This window comes from Lynx rufus, unplaced genomic scaffold (assembly GCF_022079265.1).
Source record: "Lynx rufus isolate CCGP_SWC_20201006 ecotype Redwood Valley unplaced genomic scaffold, mLynRuf1.p SCAF_34, whole genome shotgun sequence".
In the NCBI taxonomy this organism is placed as follows: Eukaryota; Metazoa; Chordata; class Mammalia; order Carnivora; family Felidae; genus Lynx; species Lynx rufus.
In genome coordinates, this window is record NW_025814850.1 from 978,959 (window position 1) to 1,004,544 (window position 25,586).

At 54.3% G+C, this 25,586-nt stretch overlaps 2 protein-coding genes across 12 annotated transcripts in view; one reads left to right on the forward strand and one right to left on the reverse strand.

Moving 5' to 3' along the window:
• The first annotated feature begins 855 nt into the window (after positions 1-855).
• On the forward strand, positions 856-25,330 carry LOC124522097 (signal transducer and activator of transcription 5A). 7 transcript variants are annotated; one of them, XM_047093298.1, is made up of 21 exons: positions 856-942; positions 1,768-1,905; positions 2,249-2,405; positions 3,718-3,807; positions 6,839-7,013; positions 11,901-12,031; positions 12,290-12,441; positions 12,945-13,100; positions 13,528-13,707; positions 15,504-15,591; positions 15,693-15,815; positions 16,177-16,269; positions 16,753-16,959; positions 17,542-17,636; positions 17,732-17,862; positions 18,335-18,490; positions 19,209-19,260; positions 19,592-19,699; positions 20,734-20,831; positions 23,878-23,953; positions 24,390-25,330. In XM_047093298.1, the coding sequence occupies exons 2-20, from the start codon at positions 1,778-1,780 to the stop codon at positions 23,940-23,942; spliced, it is 2,385 nt and encodes a 794-aa protein (XP_046949254.1). In that variant the 5' UTR covers positions 856-942; positions 1,768-1,777; the 3' UTR covers positions 23,943-23,953; positions 24,390-25,330. The 7 variants fall into 7 exon arrangements, with proteins under 7 accessions (XP_046949254.1, XP_046949255.1, XP_046949253.1 ...); XM_047093299.1 differs by having other exon boundaries at positions 20,734-20,796; XM_047093297.1 differs by having other exon boundaries at positions 23,878-25,330.
• Positions 23,378-25,586, reverse strand: part of STAT3 (signal transducer and activator of transcription 3) — a 69,195-nt gene continuing 66,986 nt past the window's right edge. For all 5 annotated transcript variants that reach the window (XM_047093308.1, XM_047093306.1, XM_047093307.1 and 2 more), the window contains one exon: positions 23,378-25,503. Coding sequence is in view for 3 of the 5 variants with exons in the window: in XM_047093306.1 (XP_046949262.1) it covers positions 25,448-25,503 (56 nt within the window). In the remaining 2 variants the exon portion in view is untranslated. The remainder of the gene's footprint in view (positions 25,504-25,586) is intronic.

The following is a 25,586-nucleotide window of genomic DNA, read 5'->3' on the forward strand; positions in this document are numbered from 1 at the left end:
TAGGACCAACCTCAGATGTGACTGGGCGGGGTGAGCAGAGGGGCAGGATCATTTATGGATTACAGTCTGCCAACTAGGCCATATGCCCACTCTGTGACCCTGGGCAAGCCCCTTCCCCTCTCCCGACTTCCATTTCTTATCTGCCAAATTTGGGGGAGGGGTTCGAAACATATGACTGCCAAGGTTCTTTCCTGTTTCCACTGCAGGGGCGAGTGCAGGGTGGTGGGAGTAATGGAAGGAGGGGAGGGCAGGGCCCTGGTGGTGAGCCGCCTTCTCTGGAATCCCCAGTCTTTCCCCTCCCTACGGCTTTGCCGCTGAGGTCACAAAAAGCTGTGTCCCCAACCCACGTAAACACACATACACACGCACACCCACATTTACATTTACTTTTTTAATCTAGAGTCTCAAAAGATGACAAAGGCAGAGCCAGAAGGCATCTCCAGCTAGTCCACCCCTTCCCTCCTCCCTTTTTACAGGTGAGAAAACTGAGGCCCTGGTTTGGGATTTCCAGAGCCCGGGGTTTCCCGGCACTCCCACCCCCATCCCCGGCCACTCCAGAGCCTGCTGCCCGCCGGTCCGGGGCCGCCGGCTAGGGCTGCCTGGGACTCCCGGGGGACCCCGCCGTCGGGGCAGCCCCCAGGCGCGGCGCCGCCCAGCCTCGCCTCCAGGGGCCCGGCCGCGGCCGCCGCTGCGCACTCGCGGGGGAGCCAGCGACCGAGGGCGGAGGCAAGGAGGGAGCGACAGAGGCTGGGAGGGGTGTTGGCGAGAGCTCGCGCGCTGTGTTTGGTCTATCGGAGGCAGCTGACCTTCGAGGAGGAAATCGCTGCTCTCTGCTCCTTCCTGTAGTAACAGCCGCCGCCGCCGCCGCCGGGAGCCCGGGCCGCAAGCGAGAGCCGCGGGGCTGACAGCCGGCCCCGCCGCCGGACGGCTCGGCGCCACCAGGTGGGTGGCCCGGCAGCGCGTCCCGAGCGGCGCACGCGGAGATGGGACGCTCGACTCCCGCCCCGGCCCCCCCGCGACCCCGGAGCCGGAACCCGACGGCCGGCCGGGGCGCGGGAACCGCTGTCCCGGACCGAGAGGGAGCCTGGGCGCGGGCGCCGGCGCGGGCGCTGACGCGGGACGCTGGCCGCGGACCGAGGGAGGGGGCCGAGGGTGGGCGCCGTTCCCGCCCGCAGAGGGCAGGGGGCGCTGTCGCGCTGGACAGTGGGAGACCGTGAGGCACGGCTTGGGGTTTGGGGGGGCGGTCAAGGCGGCGTCTGTCACCGCAGCTCTCCCTTCTTAACCACCCCAGCCACGTGCCCGCGGGGACCGAGCCGTTCAGTGGGAGCCGTCGGTGCCGTTGCCCTAACTTTGGTCTGGAATAATACACACCCCTCCGGCCAGAAATGGGGACTCGGGGTTCGAGGCAGGGTGGGGGGTTCTTGCAGCCCTACCCAGAGGGCCCGTGGGCCTCCGCGTCAAGTTTCTCTTTCAGTTTTCTAGCTGTCCCCCTCTGGGGAAGCCCCGGTGGGGCGAGGGGAGAGGAAGAGGGGGAGGGCACCTGACTTTCGAGAGCCCCTCCCCAAGCCTCCGCGGGTTCCTTGTTGGAGGGCAGAGCGGCCTTCCCCTCCTCACCGTCTTTCTTCCCGCACAGGAAAGCTTGTCTGTGGGAGGGGAGGGGCCTGGCCTGACCGCGGTCCAGGGACGGGTGGGCATGGCAGGGCCAGAGACAGGCCCAGCCCTTGCCTCTGTCGTGGAGACGCCTCTGCAGCCCTCCGCTCGCCCTAGGTGAACGGACATGGCGGGCTGGATCCAAGCCCAGCAGCTGCAGGGAGATGCGCTGCGCCAGATGCAGGTGCTGTACGGGCAGCACTTCCCCATCGAGGTTCGGCACTACTTAGCGCATTGGATCGAGAGCCAGCCGTGGTAGGTGCCCCTCCCCTGCGCCATGCTCTGCGGGTCCCTACCACCCACCCAGGCCCCTTGACCTTTAGCTCTCCTTTTTGTGGTTTCGAGTGATTCTAGTCCCGTCTGTCCCTCCGTGCAGAAGGGGTGGTGTCCCTGGGAAAGGGGAACAGGGAAATGGGACCCTGGGAGGGGAGAGGGGGTGATTCTGGACTCTGATGCTTATGGAGTTGCTGGGAACAAGGCTTGTGGGTTCTGGAGTGCCCTTAGCCTGGAGCCTGGGATTTCCCAGTACCTCTTGGTGCCTGACCTCTCTGCCCAAGGAAGGACAACAGTAGGCTTCTCTCCTCTGCCCTGCCCCAAGGGATGCCATCGACCTGGACAATCCCCAGGACCGAGCCCAGGCCACCCAGCTCCTGGAGGGCCTGGTGCAGGAGCTGCAGAAGAAGGCGGAGCACCAAGTGGGGGAAGATGGGTTCTTACTGAAGATCAAACTGGGGCACTATGCCACGCAGCTCCAGGTGGGTGTGAAGGCTGGGTCCTCAGCAGGGAAGCAGTGTCTGCCTTCTCTTTCCAGCCTCAGAACCCCTGGGTTTTTTCCTGGCCTGGTCACTGACTCACCATGTGACCCTGAGCTAATCGGCAACTTTTCTGCTCTTCAATTTCCCCCACCTCCTCTTTCTAAATCAGACCTGTCAGATTCCCTTACCATACGACAAAGCAAGGGGTAGGGTGTGTTTGTCCCCAAGAAGAGGAAGATGGGCATTCTAAACAGATCGAGCAAAAGGGATGGAGGTGGACTGAGTCCAAGTTCCTTTGCTGGCGAAAAGAAGACTGACAGCTCCTAGAAATGAGGGAATGAGTGAGCGGGGGAGGGGCAGAGAGAGAGGGACACACAGAATCTGAAGCAGGCTCCAGGCTCTGAGCTCTGAGCTGTCAGCACAGAGCCCCATGCAGGGCTCGAACCCATGAACTGTGAGATCATGACCTGAGCTGAAGTGGGACGCTTAAGCTGAACCGACTGAGCCACCCAGGCGCCCCCTCCTAGGACTCTTTTAAAGGTGGGAGGATCGCTGAAGTCTGTAGTTGGGTAGGAGAGGAACAGAGTTGCCCTGGAGGCAAGAGCTGGATAAAGGAAGCTTTAATGAAGGATTTAGATGTAAGAGGTACCTCCTCCTTCACTGGGGGTCTAGGGGAGGAAGGGGGAGGAGTATAGAGGAGAGAGAAAGTTTCTGTGGAAGCAGGAAAAAGGTGTAGGTGATAAAATAGTCACAGTCAAGCATTTATTGGAAGTTAACTTGTATTTCTTAGAGAGCTCTTCTTAAATGCAAGCAGCAGGGTGCCAGGGAAATAAAAAGTCCATCCCAGAACAGGGAGGAAACAGGAGAAAGCTGGAAGAGGAAAGCAAAATAGGAACCCAGGGCCAGGCGTATGGTAGAAAGTACATTGACCTTGGCATCGGATGCCGCAAGTCTTGAGTCATCTGCAAACCCGTTTGCCTCTGGGCAAGTACTTAACCTCTCTGAGCATCAGTTTTCTCATCTGCAAAATGCGGATAATAGTTTCTGTGTGTGTCATACTGTCTATATAGTCAAAGGAGATGGCAGATTGGAAGTGCTTTGTAAACTGTGGGTTTCTAAACCAAATGTGAAGATCTGGGAGGGGAAATCGAGTCAAGGAGAGATAAAGATGTCTGTTGACGGCTCCTGAGGTTTCTCAGGGAAAGCCAAGGCAGAGGCTGGAGGAGAGGAAGGTGATGGGGAGCACGTGGCACTGTGATGGCATAGTGGGAGTGGCGGGTAGCCAGTGGTAACTGCCATTGGGTTCTTTCAGAACACGTATGACCGCTGCCCCATGGAGCTGGTCCGCTGCATCCGGCATATTCTGTACAACGAACAGAGGCTGGTCCGAGAAGCCAACAACGTGAGTGTCCCATGGGTGTGGGGAGAGGAGCTGGGAAGTCCTGCAGTCCTTCCACATGCCTTTTTCTCTAGACACAACTGTGTGGGTTTTTTTTTTTTTTAATGTTTATTTTTGAGAGAGAGAGAGAGAGAAGAGGGGAGGGGCAGAGATGGAGACCCAGAATGCAAAGCAGGCTCCAGGCTTTGAGCTATCAGCACAGAGCCCGACACAGGGCCTAAACTCACAGCCAGTGAGATCACGACCTGAGCCGAAGTCAGACACTTAACCAACTGAGCCACCCAGGTGCCCCAACACGACTATGTTTTATAAACGCTGGCAAGACAGCACCAGGGAAATAAGGGACATGGACAAGTGTGAGAAGCTGCAGTGCATGTAGGTACAGTCCCTGGCTTCATGCCCCAGGTTGGCCACTTACTAGCTGTGTGACTTGAGCCTCTGTTTTTTCAATTATAAATGGGGTTAGTAATAGTATCTACCTTGTAGAGTTAGTGTCAGGATTAAATGAGATACTGTGTGGGCCAGGGATAGACAGACCAGTGAAACAGAAGAGGAAGCCCTACACATACACACACACACACACACACACACACACACACACACACACACACACCTGGAAATTCAACCCACGTTATAGATGGCATCACAAACCACAAGGGAAAAGATTTATCATTTTTTTTAATGTTTATTTTTGAGAAAGAGAGAGCATGAGCAGGGAAGGGGCAGAGAGAGAGTGGGGGACAGAGGATCTGAAGCAGGCTCTGCACTGACAGCAGAGAACCCGATCTTGCTTGAACGCAAGAACCATGAAATCATGACCTGAGCCAAAATCAGATGTTCAACCGACTGAGCCACCCAGGTGCCCCAAGATTTGTCGTTTAATAAATGGTGCTGGGGTGGTGCTCCTGGGTGGCTCAGTTTGTTAACCATCCAATTCTTGATTTCAGCACAGGCCATGATCTCACAGGTTTGTGAGATCGAGCCTGGTGTTGGGCTCCACGCTGACAGTGCAGAGCCTGCTTGGGATTTTCTCTCTCCCTCTCTCTCAGTGCCCCTCCCCTGGTCTCTCTCTCTCTCTCTCAAAAAGCAAATAAACATTAAAAGAAAAAAATGGTGCTGGGGTCAAAATTAGAAATGTTCTCCGGTGGTGCCTGGGAGGAGACATGGGACTGAGTTCTGTGTCAGAAGAGCTAACCCTGGCAAGCTCAGAGAGGCGAGGCCCAGAGAGGCAGAAAGGGCCTCACCCCCCAAACTCTGCAATCATGAAGGCATTGAACACCTGCTCGGACAACAGGGCAAACATTTTATTATCTGCAGTAAAGCCAGATGACTTTCACAAAATGACATCACTCGGTAAAGACCAGAGAATAGTGCCTGGAGCTTATTTATTTGTTGTGGCGGACACTGATTTCAGGAATTTTCCAGTTCATCCAGTAAACATTTATGGAGGTCCTGGCTAGGACTAGAGAAACAGATGAAGGCCCAGTTCCCACCTAAAAGGAATTCAAGAAATGATAGATTCTCTAGGGGTAAGCTGGGTACTAAGGAGGCACATATGGAAAAAGTACCTAACTCTGACTGGGGCAGCCTGGCAGGGGGATGTCCTGAGGACAGGGCCGTCTAAGCTATGGGGGTGGGGGAGGGAAGGGGAAGAAGAAAGAGACAGGAGCAAAAGTCACAAAGTATATGTGTGGGCAGGAAGGCAGGAACCATCTTAACACATTTGAAGGATTGCAGGAACCCCCCCCCCACCCCGCCCCGTCATCCTGGGGAGAAGGGGGCCACCTGGGGAACCCCAGTGAGTAAAGCCAGAGAAGAGGCAGAAGGCAGGTCACAGAGTCTTTTGGGAAAACTATTGTGTCCCTTATTGACTTATTGCCACCACAGAGCTATCTGTAAACACATGAATGAATTTAGCTCCAATTAAGAACTACCTGTCTATGTACAGGTGTTGTCATGGGCAGGGGGGAAATGATTCCTTCTCCCAACCATCAGGCTGTTCTTGAGAACCTTTGATTTTGGTTCCACCTACCCCTTGGGGATTTTGTGGTACACAAAAAGGTCCTAGCACCTGGAGAGCTTACATCCTAGTGCATGGGGGCAGACACGAAAGAAAGAAACACATATAAAATCAAGACACTTTCAGATAAGAGTGGTGTTATTTTAAATTGGCCCATCAGGGAAAGTCACTCTGAAAGGGTGCCAGTTGAAATGCCCCCCTTGGGAAGCTTTGGTGCCAACATGTTCCAGAGTAATGGAACAACAAGTGCAAAGGCCCTGAAGCAGGAACGTGTTTGTGTATTTAGGAACAGAAAGTAGCCGGTGTGCTTGGGCAGCAGTGGAACTGGGAGTGGAGTAGGCAGAGGCTATCAGCTAGCGCAGTGGAGGCTGTGGAAGGAGTTTGAATTTTATTCTGCGAATAGTTTACTGGAAAGACCCTGAAAACCGTCTCCTCTCAGCCAGATGTTCAAGGAATAGATCAGACTAGGTCACCCACAAGGCCAGATCCAAGAAAGTGTTATTGATACCTTCCCTGTAACTCCCCTCAGTTACAAGAATGTCTTGAGTGAGGACACAGATGATGTGTGTTCACACAGCTTTGTTCCCCACTGTGTCCCCAGCATCTCACATGGTCCATGGCATTGGATCAGTGAGTGAATGTGGAATGAGGGGTCATCATCATTAGTAGGAAAACCCCAGGTTTCCTGCTCCTGGGACATTCTGAGTTTTAGTCTCTCCAAAGAGAGTTTAGGTGGACCCTGTTTGGGCAAGTCTGGTGGAGGCCAGGACCACACTAGAAATTTCTCTGTGCTTTATGAAGTTGCCATAATCTGCCAGGTCACCTGCTTCCCTCCTTTCCAACTCCACACCAATTCAGGCAAATGACTATCCTTCCGACTCAAATTACCCTTACCTCTTACCCTAGATTTGAACTTTGCAGTCCGAAGTATTAGCGCTCCCCAGGGCCTGAGGTTTTCTGCCATCCTCACCGCCCAGCTCACTGCTGCCCACACTCTCCCCCTGATGTCCCCAGGGTAGTTCTCCAGCTGGGATCCTGGTGGACGCCATGTCCCAGAAACACCTCCAGATCAACCAGACGTTTGAGGAGCTGCGACTGGTCACACAGGACACAGAGAATGAGCTGAAGAAGCTGCAGCAGACTCAAGAGTACTTCATCATCCAGTATCAGGAGAGCCTGAGGATCCAGGGTGAGGCCAGGGCCGCCTGGGCGGTGTGTGTCGTGAGGACAGGAGTGACAACCACTTTGTGAGCTCCTGCAGGGTTGGGGCAGTGTCAGCGTCTGTCTCCATAGAAACCTTACCCAAAGCTTTAGAGAAGTAATGGCCCCTGTGACTGAGCCCATGCTATGGGCCAGGCTTCGGGCCAAGCCCTTTGCGTGCATTTTTCAATCCTACCTTTACAACAGCCCCAGGAAGTAGGTAGCTGTATTATCCCTATTTTGTAGATGATAAAACTGAGGTTCCAAGAGAACAAGTAATTTGGCCCAGATTGCTTATAAGTTGCAGAATTGGGGGTGCCTGTCTGGCTTAGTGGGAAGAGCACGCAACTCTTAATCTCAGGGTTATGAGTTTGAGCCCAATGTTGGCTGTAGACTCTACTTAAATAAATAAACTAAAAAAAATAATAATAATAAGTTGCAGAACTGGATCTCAATTACAGATATGTCATAAAATCCCTGCACTTTACTAAATAATATTCTCTCCCTAATTGTCGGTATTCAGTGACTACCTCAGTGAATGAATGAATATGGACAAAGTGTTTCCTATTCAGGGGAGGACTTAGGTTGGGAGTCTCCTTGTTGAACCAGGCTGGGGACAGGCAGAACTCCAGAAATGCCCTTTCTTGAGCCTCCCTGATAGGAGATGGAGCTGGAGGGAAGAGATTACAGTGGAAAATTCTCCTGTCTCCTAGGGCTGTAGTTTGCCAACGGCTGTCATGATAAGCATGTGGGGAAACAAAATTTAACTCAGAGCCAATTAACTTCCGGTATAATTTGAGAAGACTTGAGACAGGGCCCATCTTCCCCCAATTCCAGACTGACCCCAGAGCTGTTCCATCCCAACCTAGCGAGAATAGGCAAGTATCAAGTGGCCTTTGCTTTTGTTCCTCTTTCTGTACCTTCTTAAGATAAAACCTTAGGTCATTGACTTTAGACCTTTCTTCTTTTCTGATAGGTATATTTAGAGCTTTAAATTTCCCTCTAAGCAATGCTTTAGCTACATCTCATGAGTTTAGATACGCTGTACATTCATAATTACTCAGTTTGAAGTATTTTCTCTCTTTTTCTAAGAGATTTTATTTTTAAGTAATGTCTACACCCGACGTGGGGCTCAAACTCACAACCTCAAGATCGAGAGTCACATGCTCCACTAACTGAGCCAGCCAGATGCCCAGTTTGAAATATTTTCTAATTTCTTTTCTGAATAATTATTTTACCCACACATTATTTGGAAGTGTATTGTCTCTTAGAAGTATATATTTGGGGTTCCTTTTCTAGATGTCATATCATTGATTTCATTTGCTTTTTATCATTGAATTCCACGATTGTCAGAGAACATACTCTGTATGATGTCAATTCTTTTAAATGTAACGAGACTTGTTTTATGGCACAGCTTATACTCTAGCTTGGTGAACGTATCTTTTGGGCTTCAAAAGAATGTATGTCTCACAGGTTGTTTCATTAAAAAGTAGCAATTTTAGGGGCGTCTGGGTGGCTCAATCCTTAAGCATCTGGCTCTTGGTTTTCCGCTCAGGGTTCCTGAGTTCAAGCCCCACCAAGCTGATAGTGTGGAACCTGGGATTCTCTCTCTCCTTTTCTTCCTGTCCCTCCCCTGTGCACCTGTGCTCTTTCTCTTTCTCTCCCTCAAAATAAGTAAACTTAAAAAATATATTATATTTAATATTAGTGGACTAAACACCTCATTTAAAAGCAGAGATTGTCAGAAAGCACATGAAAGCAAGACTCAACTATATGCTATCTACATTTTAAATTTTAATTAAAAAATTATTTTAAGATTTTTTTTTTAATTTTTAAGTCCTTTCTATACCCAACATGGGGTTCGAACTCACAACCCCAAGATCAAGAGTCACATACTCTACCCACTGAACCATCCAGGTGTTCCTACATTAAAATGTTTTAAATGTTTATTTATTTTTGAGAGAGAGACGGAGAGACAGAGCACAAGCAGGGCAGGGACAGAGAGAGAGGGAGAGGGGGACAGAATCTGAAGCAGGCTCCAGGCTATGAGCTGTCAGCACAGAACCTGACATGGGGTTCAAACTCACAGACTGTGAGATCATGACCTGAGCAGAAGTTGGCCACCTAACCGACTGACCCACCCAGGTGCCCCTTAAATTAAAAAAAAAACACGTATAAAGATATGCTGTGGGAAAATAGAATAAGAAGTCTAGGGTAGTCATATTAATACCTCACAAAGTGTACTTCAAGACAAAAAGTATTATCAGAGATGAAGAAGGACACTTAATAATTATTAAAGTATTAAAAAGATAATAAATTTCTATGCATCTAATAACAATGCTTCAAAATACACAAAGAAAAACTATTTAAAAACTATTTAAATACTATTTAAGCTCTCCTCCTTTCCCTGCCCTGTTAGTTTTTTCAATACTCTGGGTTCCTCAACAGATTGCCTAAATCAAAGTAGATATTGAGTAAAAGTTGGTGGGATGATTCTAGCATGTTTTCTTCCATCTGAATCCATCTCAGACTGACACAAGAGAAAGGGTGGCCCTCTTCCTAGATTAGGGAACGGGAGAATTCAGGCTATTAGTTCTACCCAAAGTCTTTGACTGGTTGATAGTACTTCCAATCCTATTCTTGGGTTTTCTGTTTCCTATTTATGGATTTGGGTTTGATTCTGGTGTGGGTTTGTACCCATCATGTCATGTCAGTTCAGTCTCACGTATCAAGTTCACCCATGGGAAACATAGGCTATCATCTGTTTGTGCAAGGGGAGGCTCAGCTCCCTCCAGTGGAGCAGACAATTGCCTCATGTCTGCTAGCCTCCCTCCCAGAAGCTTCTGCAAAGTGCCAGGAGAGACCTAAGTGGGTCACCTGCATAGGGAGGTTGGGCCCAGGTGTGGGGCTCACCACCGCCTCCCTGGGGATGCGGGCAGGATTTCCGAGGTGGCTCCAGACTGCTCTGCTGTGTTCCAGGCCTGGACAGTATTCTTCTCTCTCAGTCCCCGAGAGTGGACTCCAAACCATATTTCCAGTTGTCTTCTAGCTCTGGGCTTTTCCTGACTGTTAGAGTTGCTTTAGTCTGTGTGTCCCAGCTTGTGTGTCCATGAGGCAGGACCTAGGTCAGTGTGAGAGGGCCCTCAGCAGCCTGCCAGGAACTTGCCCAAGACGTGCTGATGCTCACCTCCTCTTGACTCAGGCCCAAGTAAGGACACTAGAATATTCTTTTTTTAAAAAATTAGATAGACTGCACACCCAACATGGGGCTTGAACTCACAACCCTGAGATCAAGAGTTGCATGCTGTATGGACTGAGCCAGCCAGGCACCCTGACACTGGGATATTCAAATAGGTGATCGGCAAGGCGTAATAACCCCAGCATTTAGGATAGTGGTTACCTTTGGAGGCAGGGACGGATGTGCAAGCAGGGAAGGATGTACAGGTAGTTTTCAACGTGGAAATGTTTGATCTCTTTTTTTTTTTTATGTTTTGTTTATATTTGTGAGAGAGAGAGCATGCATGTGCACGCAAGCGGGGATGGGGCAGAGAGAGGGGGGCAGAGTTTCCAAAGTGGGCTCTGTGCTGACAGCAGACAGCCCGATGTGGGGCTAGAACTCACAAACCGTGAGATCAAGACCTGAGCCAAAGTCAAACGTTTAAACGACTGAGCCACCCAGGCACCCCGAGAAATGTTTGATTTCTTTAAGCCGGGTTACTGAAAGACAGGTGTTCCTTGCATCATTCTTTCTGCCTTCCTTGGGTCTTGAGAATTTCATAATAGATGTTTTGTAAGAGGGTACTGAGGCCTCACCGACTCCCCTTTCCTGCCATGGATGAGCTTCCCAGCAGCTAGTGTGAAGAGAACCTGCCTCCCTCTCTGGCACCCTTGGGTGCTAGAACCTTCCCTCTCCTGAGAGGATCTTGCTGCTTTCGTGTTGCCAGTGGGCCCTGGGCATTCTGTCTCCCCATCTCCCTCGCCTTTTCCCTTTCGCCCCTTCTCTTTCTGTCCCTCTCCCTCCCTCTCTCCCTCTCCCTCCCTCTCCCGCCCCCCTCTCTCTCCCTCTCTCCATCTATTCCTCTCTGTCTCCTTCCAGTTGGTCAGCTGAGCTCACGGTGACCCACCCTGGACAAACAAACACGTTAGGCACCTCCCAGCACCTAGAGAAATGCCTTCTTCCCTAGGAGAGAGGGCTGTGCTCCCGGGGATGGGACAAAGCTGGAGATGGGACAAAGCCAGCAGGCAGGGGCTGCCCTGAGGGGGCTCTGATGTGTGGGATGGGGCTGAGCGGCTACTGGTCTCTGTCACCCTTTAAGCCTGCCCTGGGACCCCCTAACCAGTAAGGACACGCTCATCCCTGCAGCGTGTGCGTGCCGGGCAGTTCCTTGAACGTGTTCTGTGTTCCCACATATTTAGTCCTCAGCCAGCCACCGAGACAGGGGCCAGGATTCTCCCATTTTGCACATGGGCCAACTGAGGCACAGAAGCGTGATGCACGAGTTCACCCAGTTAGTGAACGGTGAGGGCACACATCAAACCAGGCAGTGAGGCTCCAAGCTGGACCCCGTGTGGCGTGAGGAGGTCTGGGCAGCCAGCTGTGTAGACTGAGGTGGGAGGGGAGGCCGTGGGGCAGGATCCTCCTCAGCTATACCCTCAGGTTTCCACCTACACACCCCCAGGAGGGGAGATCAAAGGCGAGAGGCCAGAGACCAGAGCCTGCTCATCTCTGGCACCCTTGGCTGTCAGAAGGCCAGCTTGCCATCGGTCAGATGTGTCCCTTGAGGGTCTGGCCTCCAGAACGTGTGTGTGCGTTCCCCTGGGCTTCCTGCAGGAAGCTGGGAGATGATGGTCATGGGTGTCCTGTTCCCTCCTCCAGCTCAGTTTGCCCAGCTGGCCCAGCTGAACCCGCAGGAGCGCCTGAGCCGGGAGACGGCCCTCCAGCAGAAGCAGGTGTCCCTGGAGGCCTGGCTGCAGCGGGAGGCCCAGACGCTGCAGCAGTACCGTGTGGTGAGTGGGATCCGCGTCCTCTCCTCCCAAGCCTTGAGGTGCACATCGCAAGGGGCGCGGGGAAGCCGAGAGAGGGCTAGAGCCAGGAAGAGAGCAGGACCCAGCGGAGCTGGAGGCCAGATCGTTCTCTCCCATGGGGGGCGTGTGGGCAGAGCAGGTTGGGAAGAGGGGAAGGCCTGGGCCTGGGGCCTGGTCCCTGGCCCCCAGCCCTGCCTCCCGAGGCCTGCAGTTGGGCGTGTTCTCCCCACTTGCCTTCAGGAGCTGGCCGAGAAGCACCAGAAGACCTTGCAGCTGCTGCGGAAGCAGCAGACCATCATTCTGGATGATGAACTGATCCAGTGGAAGCGGCGGCAGCAGCTGGCGGGGAACGGAGGGCCCCCCGAGGGCAGCCTGGATGTGCTGCAGTCCTGGTAATGGTGTGTGGGGGGTGGCGGGGGGCAGGAGGGGGCGGCAGGGGCTGGGAGTGGTGCAACCAGCTGCTCGTTGTGCCTCCTGCGTTTCCATGAGCAGCCGGCTCCCTCTGTCCTGCGGCAAGACTTAGTTCACTAGGGGTTCTGGTTCCTGATGCGGACTCTGGGGCCCCCGTCTGTGCCCCCTGCCCAGGAAGGGAGTCACCGTGCTGGGGAGTGGGGCAGGGCTGGGTGTGCAGAGTGACGCTCGGGCCGATTGGACCCACTTCAGGCTTGCTGCCTCTGCGTATTTCTCTGTGTTTCTGGAAGGCGGACGCTCTGCTCTGCTCTGCTCCGCTCCGCTCCGCTCCGTGGTCGGGAGTGGCGGCTTAGGCGCAGAGCCTTCCTGGGTGAGGGCGGAGCTGGGTCTTGGGGCGTTCTCCTCAGACTGGAGCCTCCCAGCCTCGAGCCTGGGGGACGGCGTGATGCCATTGTCCTCCCGTTGGCCTGGGGCTCCCGTGCAGGTGCGAGAAGTTGGCCGAGATCATCTGGCAGAACCGGCAGCAGATCCGCAGAGCTGAGCACCTCTGCCAGCAGCTGCCCATCCCTGGCCCAGTGGAGGAGATGCTAGCTGAGGTCAATGCCACCATCACAGACATCATCTCAGCCCTGGTGACCAGGTAATTCCTGCCTCGGGCCACACCCAGCCCCCGTGCGGTTGGCATGGGGGAGGCAGGCGGTGCTTTGCTGATGGTGGGGGTGGGGGTGGGTGGGCTCTTGCTTGAGTCCTTGTCTCTGTTTGCCTCGGGTCCCCGTCCCCGCTCTGTCCTCAGTTGCTTTAGCTGCTCGGTGTTGACCTTGCCCAGTTTCTGTTGTGGACACCATGTGGACTGCCCTTGTCCCCCGCAGCCCATGCCAGCTGCTGAGTCGTTTCACTGCCTCCCCTCCAGCCATCTCCTCTGACTCTCAGTGGCCTCCCTGGGAACAGGGGCGGTGCCGTGTGCCTTCATTTGCCTGCTGAGCCCCGGCAGCCTCCCTCCACAGGGGAACCAGACCCTGTGCCCTGAGCCGGCATCATGTCTGGTGTGGTCACTTGTGTCCCCGCAGCACATTCATCATCGAGAAGCAGCCCCCTCAGGTCCTGAAGACCCAGACCAAGTTTGCAGCAACGGTGCGCCTGCTGGTGGGCGGGAAGCTGAACGTGCACATGAACCCCCCCCAGGTGAAGGCCACCATCATCAGTGAGCAGCAGGCCAAGTCACTGCTCAAGAATGAGAATACCCGCAAGTACGTGTGACCCCTTCCCTGCCTTCCCCTCCCCAGGCTCTGGACTGGGATCTCAGATCTACTCTACAGCTAGGGTCCTGGACACTGGGGACAGCCTCCCTCACTGTAGCCATGGACCAGTGTCTCTCCAGTTCATCCCGGCTGTCCTGTTGTATACTTTGTTCTGCTTTGACATATAGTAGGTCAACGTGGGTTGCACTGTTGGGTTGTTCAAGTTCTTGGGCTGATCACTGGGATGTAGCTGCAATCCGTGCAGAGTTTGGCTCTGTGGTCACCCAAGCCAGCAGAGCAGGCCTCAGTCATGAGAAATGTAGTGCGTTGGATAGGAGAGATGTAGGGCTCTGTGGAAGTGAGATTGGTAGTTGTGGGGCAGAATGATAGTCTCTGGACGCAGGACCAGTGAGGGTGGCTAGTGAGAGAGTGTGGAGAGAGGAGAGGGAATACCTTCAGACACAGAGAACATGGGCCTTGTCTGGAAGGAGAGCATAGAGCAGGTCGGCGCGGCTGGAGAACCTGGAGTCCAGGGATGAGGGCCGGCCCCCCACAAAGGATTCAGGGAATGAATGAACTGATGAATGAATGAATGAGGGAGTGAATGAGTCAAGTGGGAGACCTGGTCCCGTGCGTTCAGTGTCTATTGTGGGTTCTGGGAATGGGATGATAAAGCAAAGAGGTTCTCACTCTCTTAGAGCTTACAGTTTGGCTGGGGAGGGAGATAGTTATATGCTTTTCGAAATACGGTGATGTCAAAACGTGATAGATTCTTGAAAGATAATGAAAACAGAGTGATATCATAGTGTCTGGATAGATGTGCCATCACCACTCGGGTGGTCAAGGAAGGCCTTTCTGAGGAGATGTTTGAGTTGAGACCTAAACCAGAAGGTCAAGTGTTTCTGGGCAACGGGAAGAGCAGGTGCACAAGTCTCGAGGTAGCAACAAGTTTGCATGTTCAGCAAACAGACAGGCAGCATGGCTCGGTCCTGAGTGAGGGGAGAGGAACCCACTGAGGCCAGGGAGCTGGGCAGGGTTTGACCATGACCATGGGGATCCTTGTGGGCTATGGTCATGGTTGTTGGGTTTTTTTGGTTTTTTGTTTGTTTGTTTTTTAGAGAGAGAGGGCACAAGCGAGCAAGGGGCAGAGAGAGGGAGAGAGAGAAGCAGGGCTCACCCAAAGCGGGGCTCGAGCTTACCTGATGCGGGGCTTGAACTCACCAACCCTAAGATCGTGACCTGAGCCCATCTGATGCTTAACCAATTGAGCCAGTGAGGCGCCTCTGTTCTTTTTTTTTTTTTTTTAATGTTTATTTTGAAAAAGAGAGAGTGCACGAGTTGGGGAGGGGCAGAGAGAGAGAGAGAGAGAGAATCCCGTGCAGGCTCTGCACTGTCAGCACAGAGCCCGATGCTGGGCTCGATCTCACGAACTGTGAGATCATGACCTGAGCCGAAACCAAGAGTTGGATGCTTACCCGACTGAGTCACCCAGGTGTCCCATGGTTTTTATTTTAAGTGCACTAGAAGCTGCCAGAGGGCCCTGAAGACCCCCACGTCAGTTCCAATGCTGAGGGAATTTTTAACCTAATGACAGAGACCCAGACTTTGGGTAGACTTTGGAGACTTTGCTGTACCCTCAGGTTAATGAGAAAGTAAGCCCGAGACACGGCGAGGAACACTCTCAGGGGATGGGGCAGGGGCTGCTGGCAGGGCTTTCTGGCATGAACATCTGGCTGAGGGAGCGCACAGAGCCGTGCTCCTGGCCTGGGGCCCATGTGGCGATGGGGCTCCCCTGTCCTTCACAGCGACTACAGTGGAGAGATCCTGAACAACTGCTGTGTGATGGAATACCACCAAGCCACCGGCACCCTGAGCGCGCACTTCAGGAACATGGTGAGGACAGGGCCTGAGCCCTGGAGGGAGGGTCTGCCCAGGGCTGAGTCCTCATAACCAGCCGCTTCCTCCTCGTCCCCCTCTGACCTCCCACTCTGCAGTCACTAAAGAGAATTAAGCGTGCTGACCGGAGGGGTGCAGAGTCTGTGACGGAGGAGAAGTTCACAGTCCTGTTTGAGTCTCAGTTCAGTGTCGGCAGCAATGAGCTTGTGTTCCAAGTAAAGGTGAGGCCCCGCTTCTGCCAACCCCCTCGGGTCACCCAGAAAGGTGAAGACCCACCTGAGGCCACCTGGCTGGTTTGGGGAAAGCCAGAGAGCTCTGGATCCTCACACGGTCACGGACCATTTAGCCGTGAGGCTGTCAGAAAGCCTGCTCGCTAGGTTATAAGCTGGCACCAGCCACAGAACTTAGGCCATGGACCAAGAAGAAATGTGTTCTGAGTTTTTTTGTTTGTTTGTTTTTGCTTTGGTTTTGTTGGGAGGGCCTGTGGGTGGGATTGTGGGTGAGGAGCGAGGGCTGGGAGTCTTGCCTACGTGAGGGCAAGGTGGTGGTCGTGTGCCTTCTACGTTCACTCCTTTGCCATAGACTCTGTCCCTTCCCGTGGTTGTCATCGTTCATGGCAGCCAGGACCACAACGCTACCGCCACTGTGCTGTGGGACAACGCCTTCGCCGAGCCGGTGAGTACTCGTGGGACCGCCACTTCTGCCCCCTCCAGGCCCTAGGAGTCTCCCTGCGTCAGCCCCAACCACTTGGGCCCTGCTGGGTGGTCCCCTGCCAACCCCGGGGCCACACCAGAGCTGAGTTGAGGTGACGGGCAGCTGGTGTGGGTGCACTGCCCGTGGCATGTCCTCGGCTCCATCTGGGCTCCCGGGACTCAGGACTGGGATCTCCCGGGTCTGTGAGCTTACTCAGCCTTTGGGCTCTGGTCTCTGATATTCCTTTGGCTTGTGTTTTGGGTCCCTGATCTCTGTCCCAGACGCCTGGTCTGGGTCTCTATCACTGCGTGTCTAGCCCCTCTGCCTTTCTTCTGCTTGTGTTTGTGTCGCCTTTTCCGAGTCAGTCTCAGTCCCTTCTTGCATCTCGTGGTATCTGTGTATCTGAGTGTGTTTGTGTAAGTATTTCCTACGCCTTCAGTCTGCCTTTTCTTCTCTCCCTCGCAGGGCAGGGTGCCATTTGCCGTGCCCGACAAAGTGCTGTGGCCGCAGCTGTGTGAGGCGCTCAACATGAAATTCAAGGCCGAAGTGCAGAGCAACCGGGGCCTGACCAAGGAGAACCTCGTGTTCCTGGCACAGAAACTGTTCAACAGCAGCAGCAGCCACCTTGAAGACTATAATGGCATGTCCGTGTCCTGGTCCCAGTTCAACAGGGTGAGGGACGCGCCGCCAGACTGGGACCAGTCTTTCCCCACCTCACAGACAGGTTACTGGCTTTGGCCAGCACCCCATCCTTCACCCGCAACTGCCCTCTCCTACAACCGGGAGAGACGAGGGCTAGTACCCCAAGGAATGGAGGCAGGGGGCAGCAAGAAAAACGCACTCAGGTCTGAGAGCCAAAGCAGAATAATGGAAGGAGCTGGGGGGCTGGGAGTCAGGATCCTTGAGTCCCTGTCCTAGATATGTTAACTAAGTGGCCAGGCCCTTCCCTTCTCTGTGCCTCAGTTTCCCCATCTAAACCTTTGGGCAGAAATGACTTCGGAGGTCTTGCCCAGCTTGGACAATTCTAGGTACCTCCTACCCGCACCCCTGTGTCTGAAAGGCAAGAGGCAGTTTCCCCTCTCGTCCCTAAGCTACGGTTGGGGGCCATGTCCATTTATGGACCGCTGGAGTGCTGGGCAGGTAGGATGAGGAACTGGGAGAGGGTATTTGTGAGGACAAGAGGGCACTGTTTCCTGGGCCACCTGTGACAGCGGGGCCACATACCCTGACTTGGGGTATCCTGGGGGCTCTCAGGAGAACTTGCCAGGCTGGAACTACACCTTCTGGCAGTGGTTCGATGGGGTCATGGAGGTGCTGAAGAAGCATCACAAGCCTCATTGGAATGACGGGTGAGAAGCGGAGGGGCCTGGGGGTTGGGAGGGCATGGGCTCAGGGGACACGGGCTGCTGGCCCGGGAGTGACACTGTATGCTCCGTATTTCTAGGGCCATCCTAGGTTTTGTGAATAAGCAACAGGCCCATGACCTGCTCATCAACAAACCCGATGGAACCTTTTTATTGCGCTTTAGCGACTCTGAAATCGGGGGCATCACCATTGCCTGGAAGTTTGACTCTCGTGAGTGCCCTACTTTGCCCACACTCCAGCCCAGGAGCCCTGACGACCATTTCCTTGCTTCCCATTCTCCACCAGGCCTGCATCCTTGGAGGGTTCCCCAGGGGAAACAGACCTCAAAGTAGAAGAGTGTTGCTCAGAAATACATTCCCTTTCTACTGTTTTCCATTGCGGAGAACCTAAGATCACTGGCCCCATAGCCTCTGGAGTTGCCAGGGGACTTCTTCAGCAGTTCTGAGTTCTCCCTTCTCTGCCCTGCCCTAGTCTTGCTGGTATCGACTTGCTTGGTTTGCCGGGTAGAATGTTCTTGCGGTCACTTACTCGCCTTATGCCCAGGAGCACAAGACAAGGGGGAGGGTCGCAGAGCAGGCTAGTAAAGGCCCAAATGTCCCTGCAAGTCAGATCTAAAACCCCATCGCCCTGACCCTCCTCTTGAGGGTGGTGAGTGGTGGGAACGAGCTTGTCCTTTTCACAGCTGACCGCAACCTTTGGAACCTGAAGCCGTTCACCACGCGGGACTTCTCCATCCGGTCCCTGGCTGACCGGCTGGGGGACCTGAGCTATCTCATCTATGTATTTCCTGACCGACCCAAGGATGAGGTCTTCTCCAAGTATTACACCCCTGTGCTCGGTGCGTCCTGCCCTGATACTCCCGAGCCCTTCCTCAGCCCGTGGACAGAGCTCTCGGGGGCTTAGGCAGCCGTGACTCCTCAGAAGAAGCCAGGGGCCATTTCCCCCAGGGGGGCTGGGCCCATGGTTTGGTGCCGAGCACGTGGAGAGGGTATCGGGGCTCACAACTGAAGAGGGCAAACAAAGCTTCTGACCCGGCTTTCTCCCCAGCTGGGTGGATTCTCAAGTCTGCACCCCTGAAGGAGGAGGCTGCCCCACTGGCAAAGGAAGGGGGGGGATAATCATACCACAGATAGTGCACAACTCCCATCTTAATCAGCTGCTCTCACGGCTCCCCACCCTCAAACCTACCTGTAAGGGGAGAGTAGGAAGCAAAATGGACAGGTTTTTCTCCTTCAACCTGTCCCCAGTCCACTGTTGGGTTTGCTGCTTTGTGTTGATTCAGTTTCCTCGACAGGGGTGGGGCAGGGAGAGAGAAAGCAAAGGACCAGAAAACGGAGCAGGAGAAGGGATGAGATTGAAGCCAGAGTTCTGGGTGGCTGTCAGACTGGGTCCACCAGCAGATGTTTATGGGAGTCTGTGGGAAATCTCATCCCCGCTGAGGCCCCGCAGTGGTGCGGGTGGGAGACCGACTTCATGGGGTAGGTTCCCCTTCCTGGGAGCGCCCAGACACTTTGGTTCTCATCACCCACCCACCCCCACTTCCCCCACCCCGGCAGCTAAAGCGGTGGATGGATACGTGAAGCCACAGATCAAGCAAGTGGTCCCTGAGTAAGTGTCCAGGGTCCAGCCCTGGTCTCCTGCTGCCTCCTCTCTCTTCCCCCCGTGTTCCCCTCACCGTTCACTGCTGCCCCTCCCGCTCACAGGCCCGGTGGGGCCCAGCACCCCCTGGCCCCCTGAAACCTGGCTCGGCCCTGGAGAGGGAACTGAGCTTAGTCTCCATGGGACCAGGACCCAAGACCCCACTCCCGCAGCCGGACCCCCAGGCCCAGGGGGCGCTTTGTGCTTCCACACCCCAAAGAGATGTAAACATGCCCCCTGAGCCCTCCCCAGGTCAGCTGCTGCCCTGAGGTCACTGAGGCTTCTCCTGTTCCTCCTGCAGGTTTGTGAATGCGTCTGCAGACTCTGCCGGGGCCAGTGCCACCTACATGGACCAGGCCCCCTCCCCAGCCGTGTGCCCCCAGGCTCATTATAACATGTACCCACAGAAGTAGGTTGTGTTCTCTGGGGCTCCGCAGGGAGGAGCTGGGGCTGGGGCTGTGTTCTCTGGGGCTCAGGCTGGGCCCGGGGGGGCTGGTGGACAAAGGGACCCAGAGCTCCTATAGGTCTGAGACCACCCAGGCCAGGCGCCAGCATATGCCCCGGTACAGGGAGGGAGATCAGCTGGTAAAAAGCATAGAGCATAAGCTGTATATAGCAGGGTCCTCACTCCTGGTGCTGACTAGCTGTGTGACCTTGGGAAAATTATTGAACGTCCCAGATGCTCTGTTTCCTCATCTTTAAAATGGGGGCAAGAATACCTTTCACGTGGGATTGGGGTCAGGATTGAGGTCAAGCATTTAGCTCAGGTGAGGCTGTTGTAAGGACGGCTACAGACGGGATGGTTGTTCTTAGGAGTTGAGTGTTAACAGGGTATTAATTGCTTCTCTCTGGAGTTCCCAAGGTAGAGAATTCTCTTCTAGGCTGTGTGTGGCCCCAGCTGGATGTCTAGGTACCTGGGAGATACAAGCTACAGTGGGATGATGGCCGTAGGCTTGAGGGTCACAAAGACTGCAGTGCCAATCCTGACTCCGTTTGCCAGCCAGGGGGCCCTGAGCAAGTTTCCTACCCTGGCCAAGCCTCAGTTTTCCCCTCTGTAAAGTGGACTAAATACCCATCTTACAGGTGGCTAAGGATTGGGGCAACGTGGTTAAAAGGCCACTGTAGACAGCCTATGACTGAATGGAATGGCGTTGTGGTGGGCAGAACTCCCTGACCCAACCGCCTCATTGTGCAGAGGAGGAGAGGGACAGGGACAGGGGAGATGAACTCTCTGAGCCCACTCAATGAGCCAACGAAAGTTGAGACTAGCGCTTGAGTGTCTCCCGGTGAGCCAGTGACTGACGTTTTCAACTTGGAAATGGTGGTGGTGTCCAGCCAGAGCCGGTCCTATTCCCATGAGGCTGTGGTCTGAGCGGGGAGCGGGCCAGGGCCTGTGACACATGCCAGCTCCCTCCGACCTCCTGCTCTCTCTCTCTCTACCAGCTCTGACCCCGTCCTTGACCAGGATGGAGAATTTGACCTGGATGAGACCATGGATGTAGCCAGGCATGTGGAGGAACTCTTACGCCGCCCGATGGACGGTCTGGACCCCCGCCTCTCCCCGCCTGCTGGTCTTTTCACCTCTGCCCGAGGCTCGCTCTCGTGAATGCTTGAATCCCCCACTTCTCTTTGGGAACAACGCTCAGTGTGAGGGGTTCATATGAATTGTGATGTTAGCATTGCTGTGCATACTGATGCCTCTGTTGGCAGCACATGTGCAGGTGTGTGTGCGCACGGGCGCACGAGGTGGGCCTGCCTTGCCTTTGCCCTCTGGGTACGTGGTTGCGGCGGCACCACCACCTTTCTCTTCAGATCAAGGCATCCCAACAGCCCGCCGGGCCCATCTCTGTTGTGGAAGGGGGCTCAGCTTCCTCTGCTCAATGCAGGCAAACCTATTCCGCCGCTGGGGCCTTTACTGCCTAGCAGCTGTTTGAATGAAATTAGTCAAGAAGGGGCACGGAGACAGGTAACTGCCTCTAAGCTTAAGTTTTGCTCCTGAGTTAGAAGCTTTGCCTCCCAAATGCGCGCATACGCTTTTATGTACGTGCATCTGTTCTCATGCACGTGTGTTGGTCTATTGATTCTTTCGCTCGGGAGGCTGGGGTTCAATTTTGTGTAATATTTTATACTTCGCATAATGAATATGGACTCGAGACTTTTTGTGAATGGAGAGCTTATCTAGACCACAGCCCTCACACAGCGCAGATGGGTCATTTGAGTCTGGGTCTGTCAGAGCTGCTCTGAATATGTAGCTTCTTAGCCTCCTGGCGTCCAGCCAGGGGACTTGGGCGTCCCATCTGTGGTGCTGTTGCCCGGTCCTGCTATCTCTTTTCAACCGCTATCCCCTCCCATGCACCCGGCCCCAACCTTCTTTCCCCGGCTGTCTGCAACCTTGGTTGCAGGAGAGGTGGGAGAGGGGCAGGGACTGGTCTAGGCCATGGCGGGCAAACAGGGGGCCAGGGACTTTGCAGGGTGGATCCCCTCCCCTCCTGGAAAAAACCTGCAAGAGACAGCCGCAGACCAGCCGCACGCTGCCTGCCTGTGGAGCCTGGAGTGAGGGGTAAAAGCTGATCTCGCTCCCCCTCTGCCTGGAACAGGCCTCGTCACAGTTGCAGAACGTTGAGGTCTGAGAAGGCCTTGCTCCCAAACTCATGAGCTCCTCCCTCTGGGGCAGCAGGTGGTGGAAGGTCGAGTCTCAGGTTTAAACATCTCTGAAGGAAGGTGGGGACGAGAAGAGGGATTCTTGTGTACTTTGTACATAGGCCACCAGTGTTTTTGAGTAAAGTATTTTTTTCATAAATTTGCTGGTGTGGCTCTTAGTTGGGCAGCCTTGGGTAGTGTGGGGGGCGGTCACTGGAGCCAGTTATTTTCTTCACTCCCGCGTGGCTGATGCCGTAACCTGTACCCTGCTCCCTTTTCTGTGTGTCAAGGGTGCCCACCACCCCTGGAACGCCGTCTGTGCTTCTCAGGAGACAAAACTAGGGTTTGAGGCCTGGGGAAAGGTGGGGCAGGAATTCTGGGGTGGAGGCAAAAACCGTGCTTGGGGCTCGCCTTATCAGCTGCTGCTATAAGCAATCCTGAAGTCTTTGGCCCAGGGCCAGGCCAGTGCCAGGGGCAGCAGAGAACCTCACCGTGTTCCCTTCTCCCCGGGCCTCTTCCCGAACACCAGCAGGTGGCACCATCCCGTTGCCACCAGCGTTTTTCAACCGGCCAACCGGCGACCGACCGACCGGGAGGGAAGGAAGTTGGGCCAGGAGGATGGTCTCCCCATTTGGACCCCCTGGCACGCTGCCGGTCCAGGGGAGGTCACTGAGGCCCTTGGGGGAACGGGCTGGGGAGCCAGGACCTACTGGTGAGGTTTCTTCAGAGCTCAAAGCAAGGGAAGAGGGGTTTGCAGCCTGCCCGAAGGAGGCGCAGGGGCCCAGCAAGGGAGCTGGCGGGGGTGAGGAGGCAGGGAAAGCAGCCGCTAATCTCCCCTTCCATCTCTGCAGGGGGAGGCGGCTGGCTGCTATCTCACCCAGCGGCGGTCTCCATGGCACTCGGCACAAGGGGAGGGGGTGGGGAGACAGCCGAGTGGGCGCGTTGATGTCTGTGAATTATCACCACCGGCTGCCACGCCGTCGGAGGCAGCCAGTTAAGTGCTTACGTCCATCCCCACTGAGAGAACTGAAGAGAAAGTGATAATGGAACAACTGTGGAGGGGAGGCCCTGGGTGGGGTGGGAGTATCTACACCCCAAGCCCCCTTTGGTAGCTTATCTGACCCCAGACAGGTTGGTGCAGCTTGCAAAGGCCTGAGGAGAGAGTGGGGGGAAGGAAGAGGGAGCAGGGAGGCCTCCACGGAGACCTTTGTGCAGAAAGAGTACAAACCTGGCTCCTCCCGTCACCCCTTTACCTGGAAGCTGCCGGCCGACCTGAGATGGGGGTGGCACCGTGCCCCAGAGCTGGGCCCCAGGGCGTGGGCTAAGGTGGCAGCCTGGGAGCAGGGGCAACCTGGGAGCAGGCTCGGCCTAGGTGTGAGGCCCCCCCAGAACTCAGGCAGGGGAAGGGGACTCGCCAGCAGCCAGAGGCAGCGCTGCCACGCCCTCAGACAGTTCCTATATAACTTTTATTTCTGGAAGTTAAAGTAGATACAGCAATATACAAAACAAAAACAGAAACAAAAACTCCACAATAATATAAATTTTTACACTATGAAGTATACATTGGAATTTGACGCAGTGACCGGGCCAGTGGCATACAAACCACTGCGCCGGCAGGTTGAGCCATCTATGGGAACCCCTTGGCTGGGCGGGGGACGGGCAGGGGGAGACAGTGGAGAGAAAGTGGGCAGGTCCTGGAGGGCTCCGTTCTTTTAGGGAGGGGCCAGTCTCTGCCCCTCTCAGAACTCTTGCTACTATCAGAGTTAAAACCTGATACACATGCTACCTCAAAGCCATGAACGTTACAATATCTGCTCCAGGGGAGCCTGGATCCTTGCCCCACGTCCCTCTGATCTAAATCTCTCAATTTCTGAGTTAAGCTTATTATAAACTGAAGAGTGTTGCTGGAGAAGGGAGAGCTCTGTACTACCTCCCAACTGTTTCTAGGCAGGACGACAGGGATGGCCGAGCACAACCTGTTTGTCTTGGAGAGAAGGTCCTCATCCCCTTAATTCTGAAACTGGTGAGTGTGGGTAAAACAAATAGCGCTCCACAGAAACTCTGACCGACTGAGATAAGGTGGTCTGGGACCACCCAAGCTAGTCGGGCCTCTGGATTGGGGTGGGGGGGGGGTGGACCAAATATCAGAGACCATGAAGTGTTTCGAAATGCACAGTAAATGGGAGCTGTTCTCCCTCATCCGCGGGGCCTCAATGGGGAGAAGATGGTCACCAGCACTGGGGGGAGGCCGAGGTGCACACCCTCACACGAGGGACAGACTTCGAGTTTATCACTAAGCCTTTGCCCCTGGGTTAACCACGTGAAGTGATTAAAGGTGCCTCGGGAAACCACCAAGAAACCAGGATAAAAACCATATTCCCTGAGCTCAACTAGACCCTTGGCTGGGGCCCCACAGTCTGAGTCATGTTCGATCTCTAACTCTCACCTTCTTATTCCAGGATTCCTAAAGCAAACAGGACAAGGGGGCCTTCAGACACTGGAAGGAGCCATACACAAGGGGGGTCAGGTGGAGAAGGAGGAAGGAAGGATCATCCCATCCCTTATAAGGCACCCACAGGAACAACCCAGGCTCTGGAACAGGAGCACAAGTCCAGGCAGACGGGGGACAGGTTGTAAGCACTCCTCTGCGCAGCCTTACCTACTAACAGGCCGACACATTAAAGGGGAAAATAAAAACTTTGTTTATTAAAAAAAGTCTAGAATGTTTCGGTTGTCCTTCAACCTTCCTATGTCAAAACCAAAGGCCAAGCCACAGCTTCAGATGTCTTTTAAAGAGCTGGATCTGAAGCCCATTTCCGGATTTCTATAAATTATCAGCCTGAAGAAAGCTGAATGCCTAAAGCACCAAGAAGGCTACTGACTGAGTTTTCTTAAATACAGAAAAGGCTATGCCGATACAGTGTTTTTTTTTGCCCTTGAAAAAAAAAATTTTTTTTTTTAATTTAAAAAGAAACCTCGGGGCTGTGAAAGTCCTATCTTCTATTTGGATGTTAGCAAGGTTAAAAGTGCAATGTCAGCAGTAGCACAGCTACAGGCAGCCTGTGGCGGCCGCTCGCAGGAGCAGGCGGAGGGCTGTGCGGGCACCGGGAGGCACTTGTCTAACAAGGCAAGCTGCTGAGAAAGGAGGGCGGGGGAGCAAGAAAAGACAAGAACGTTTCCTTTCTCCCCCTCTTGCCACCCCTTCCGCATCCCCTGATGGCGGTCTCAGAGAACACGTTTCTTATTTGCATTTAGGTCAAAGCGTATCACTCACATTCATTCATTTCTCTATTGTGAAAAGTGCCCAGGTCGCTCAAAGGTAGCAGGAGTAGGAGATTTAAAAAAACGAAAACAAAAACAAAAACAAAACAAAACAAAAAACCCAACAAAACAAACAAAATCTGGAAGCACAGAGTTAGAGGAGTTTCAGACGATCTGGGGGTTGGCTGTTTAAGGGGTGGTGGGACACAGGGAGGTGCCTCCGTCATCTCTGTCTGCAGCCTCAGCCCGCTGCTCCTCACATTGGGGAGGTGGCGCACTCCGAGGTCAACTCCATGTCGAACGTGAGGGATTCTGGGGGGGAAGACCGGGAGAGCCAGTTCAGTTGCCTGAGCCCCAACAGCTGGCAGGGCACCCCCGTCCCCCGCCCGAGCCCT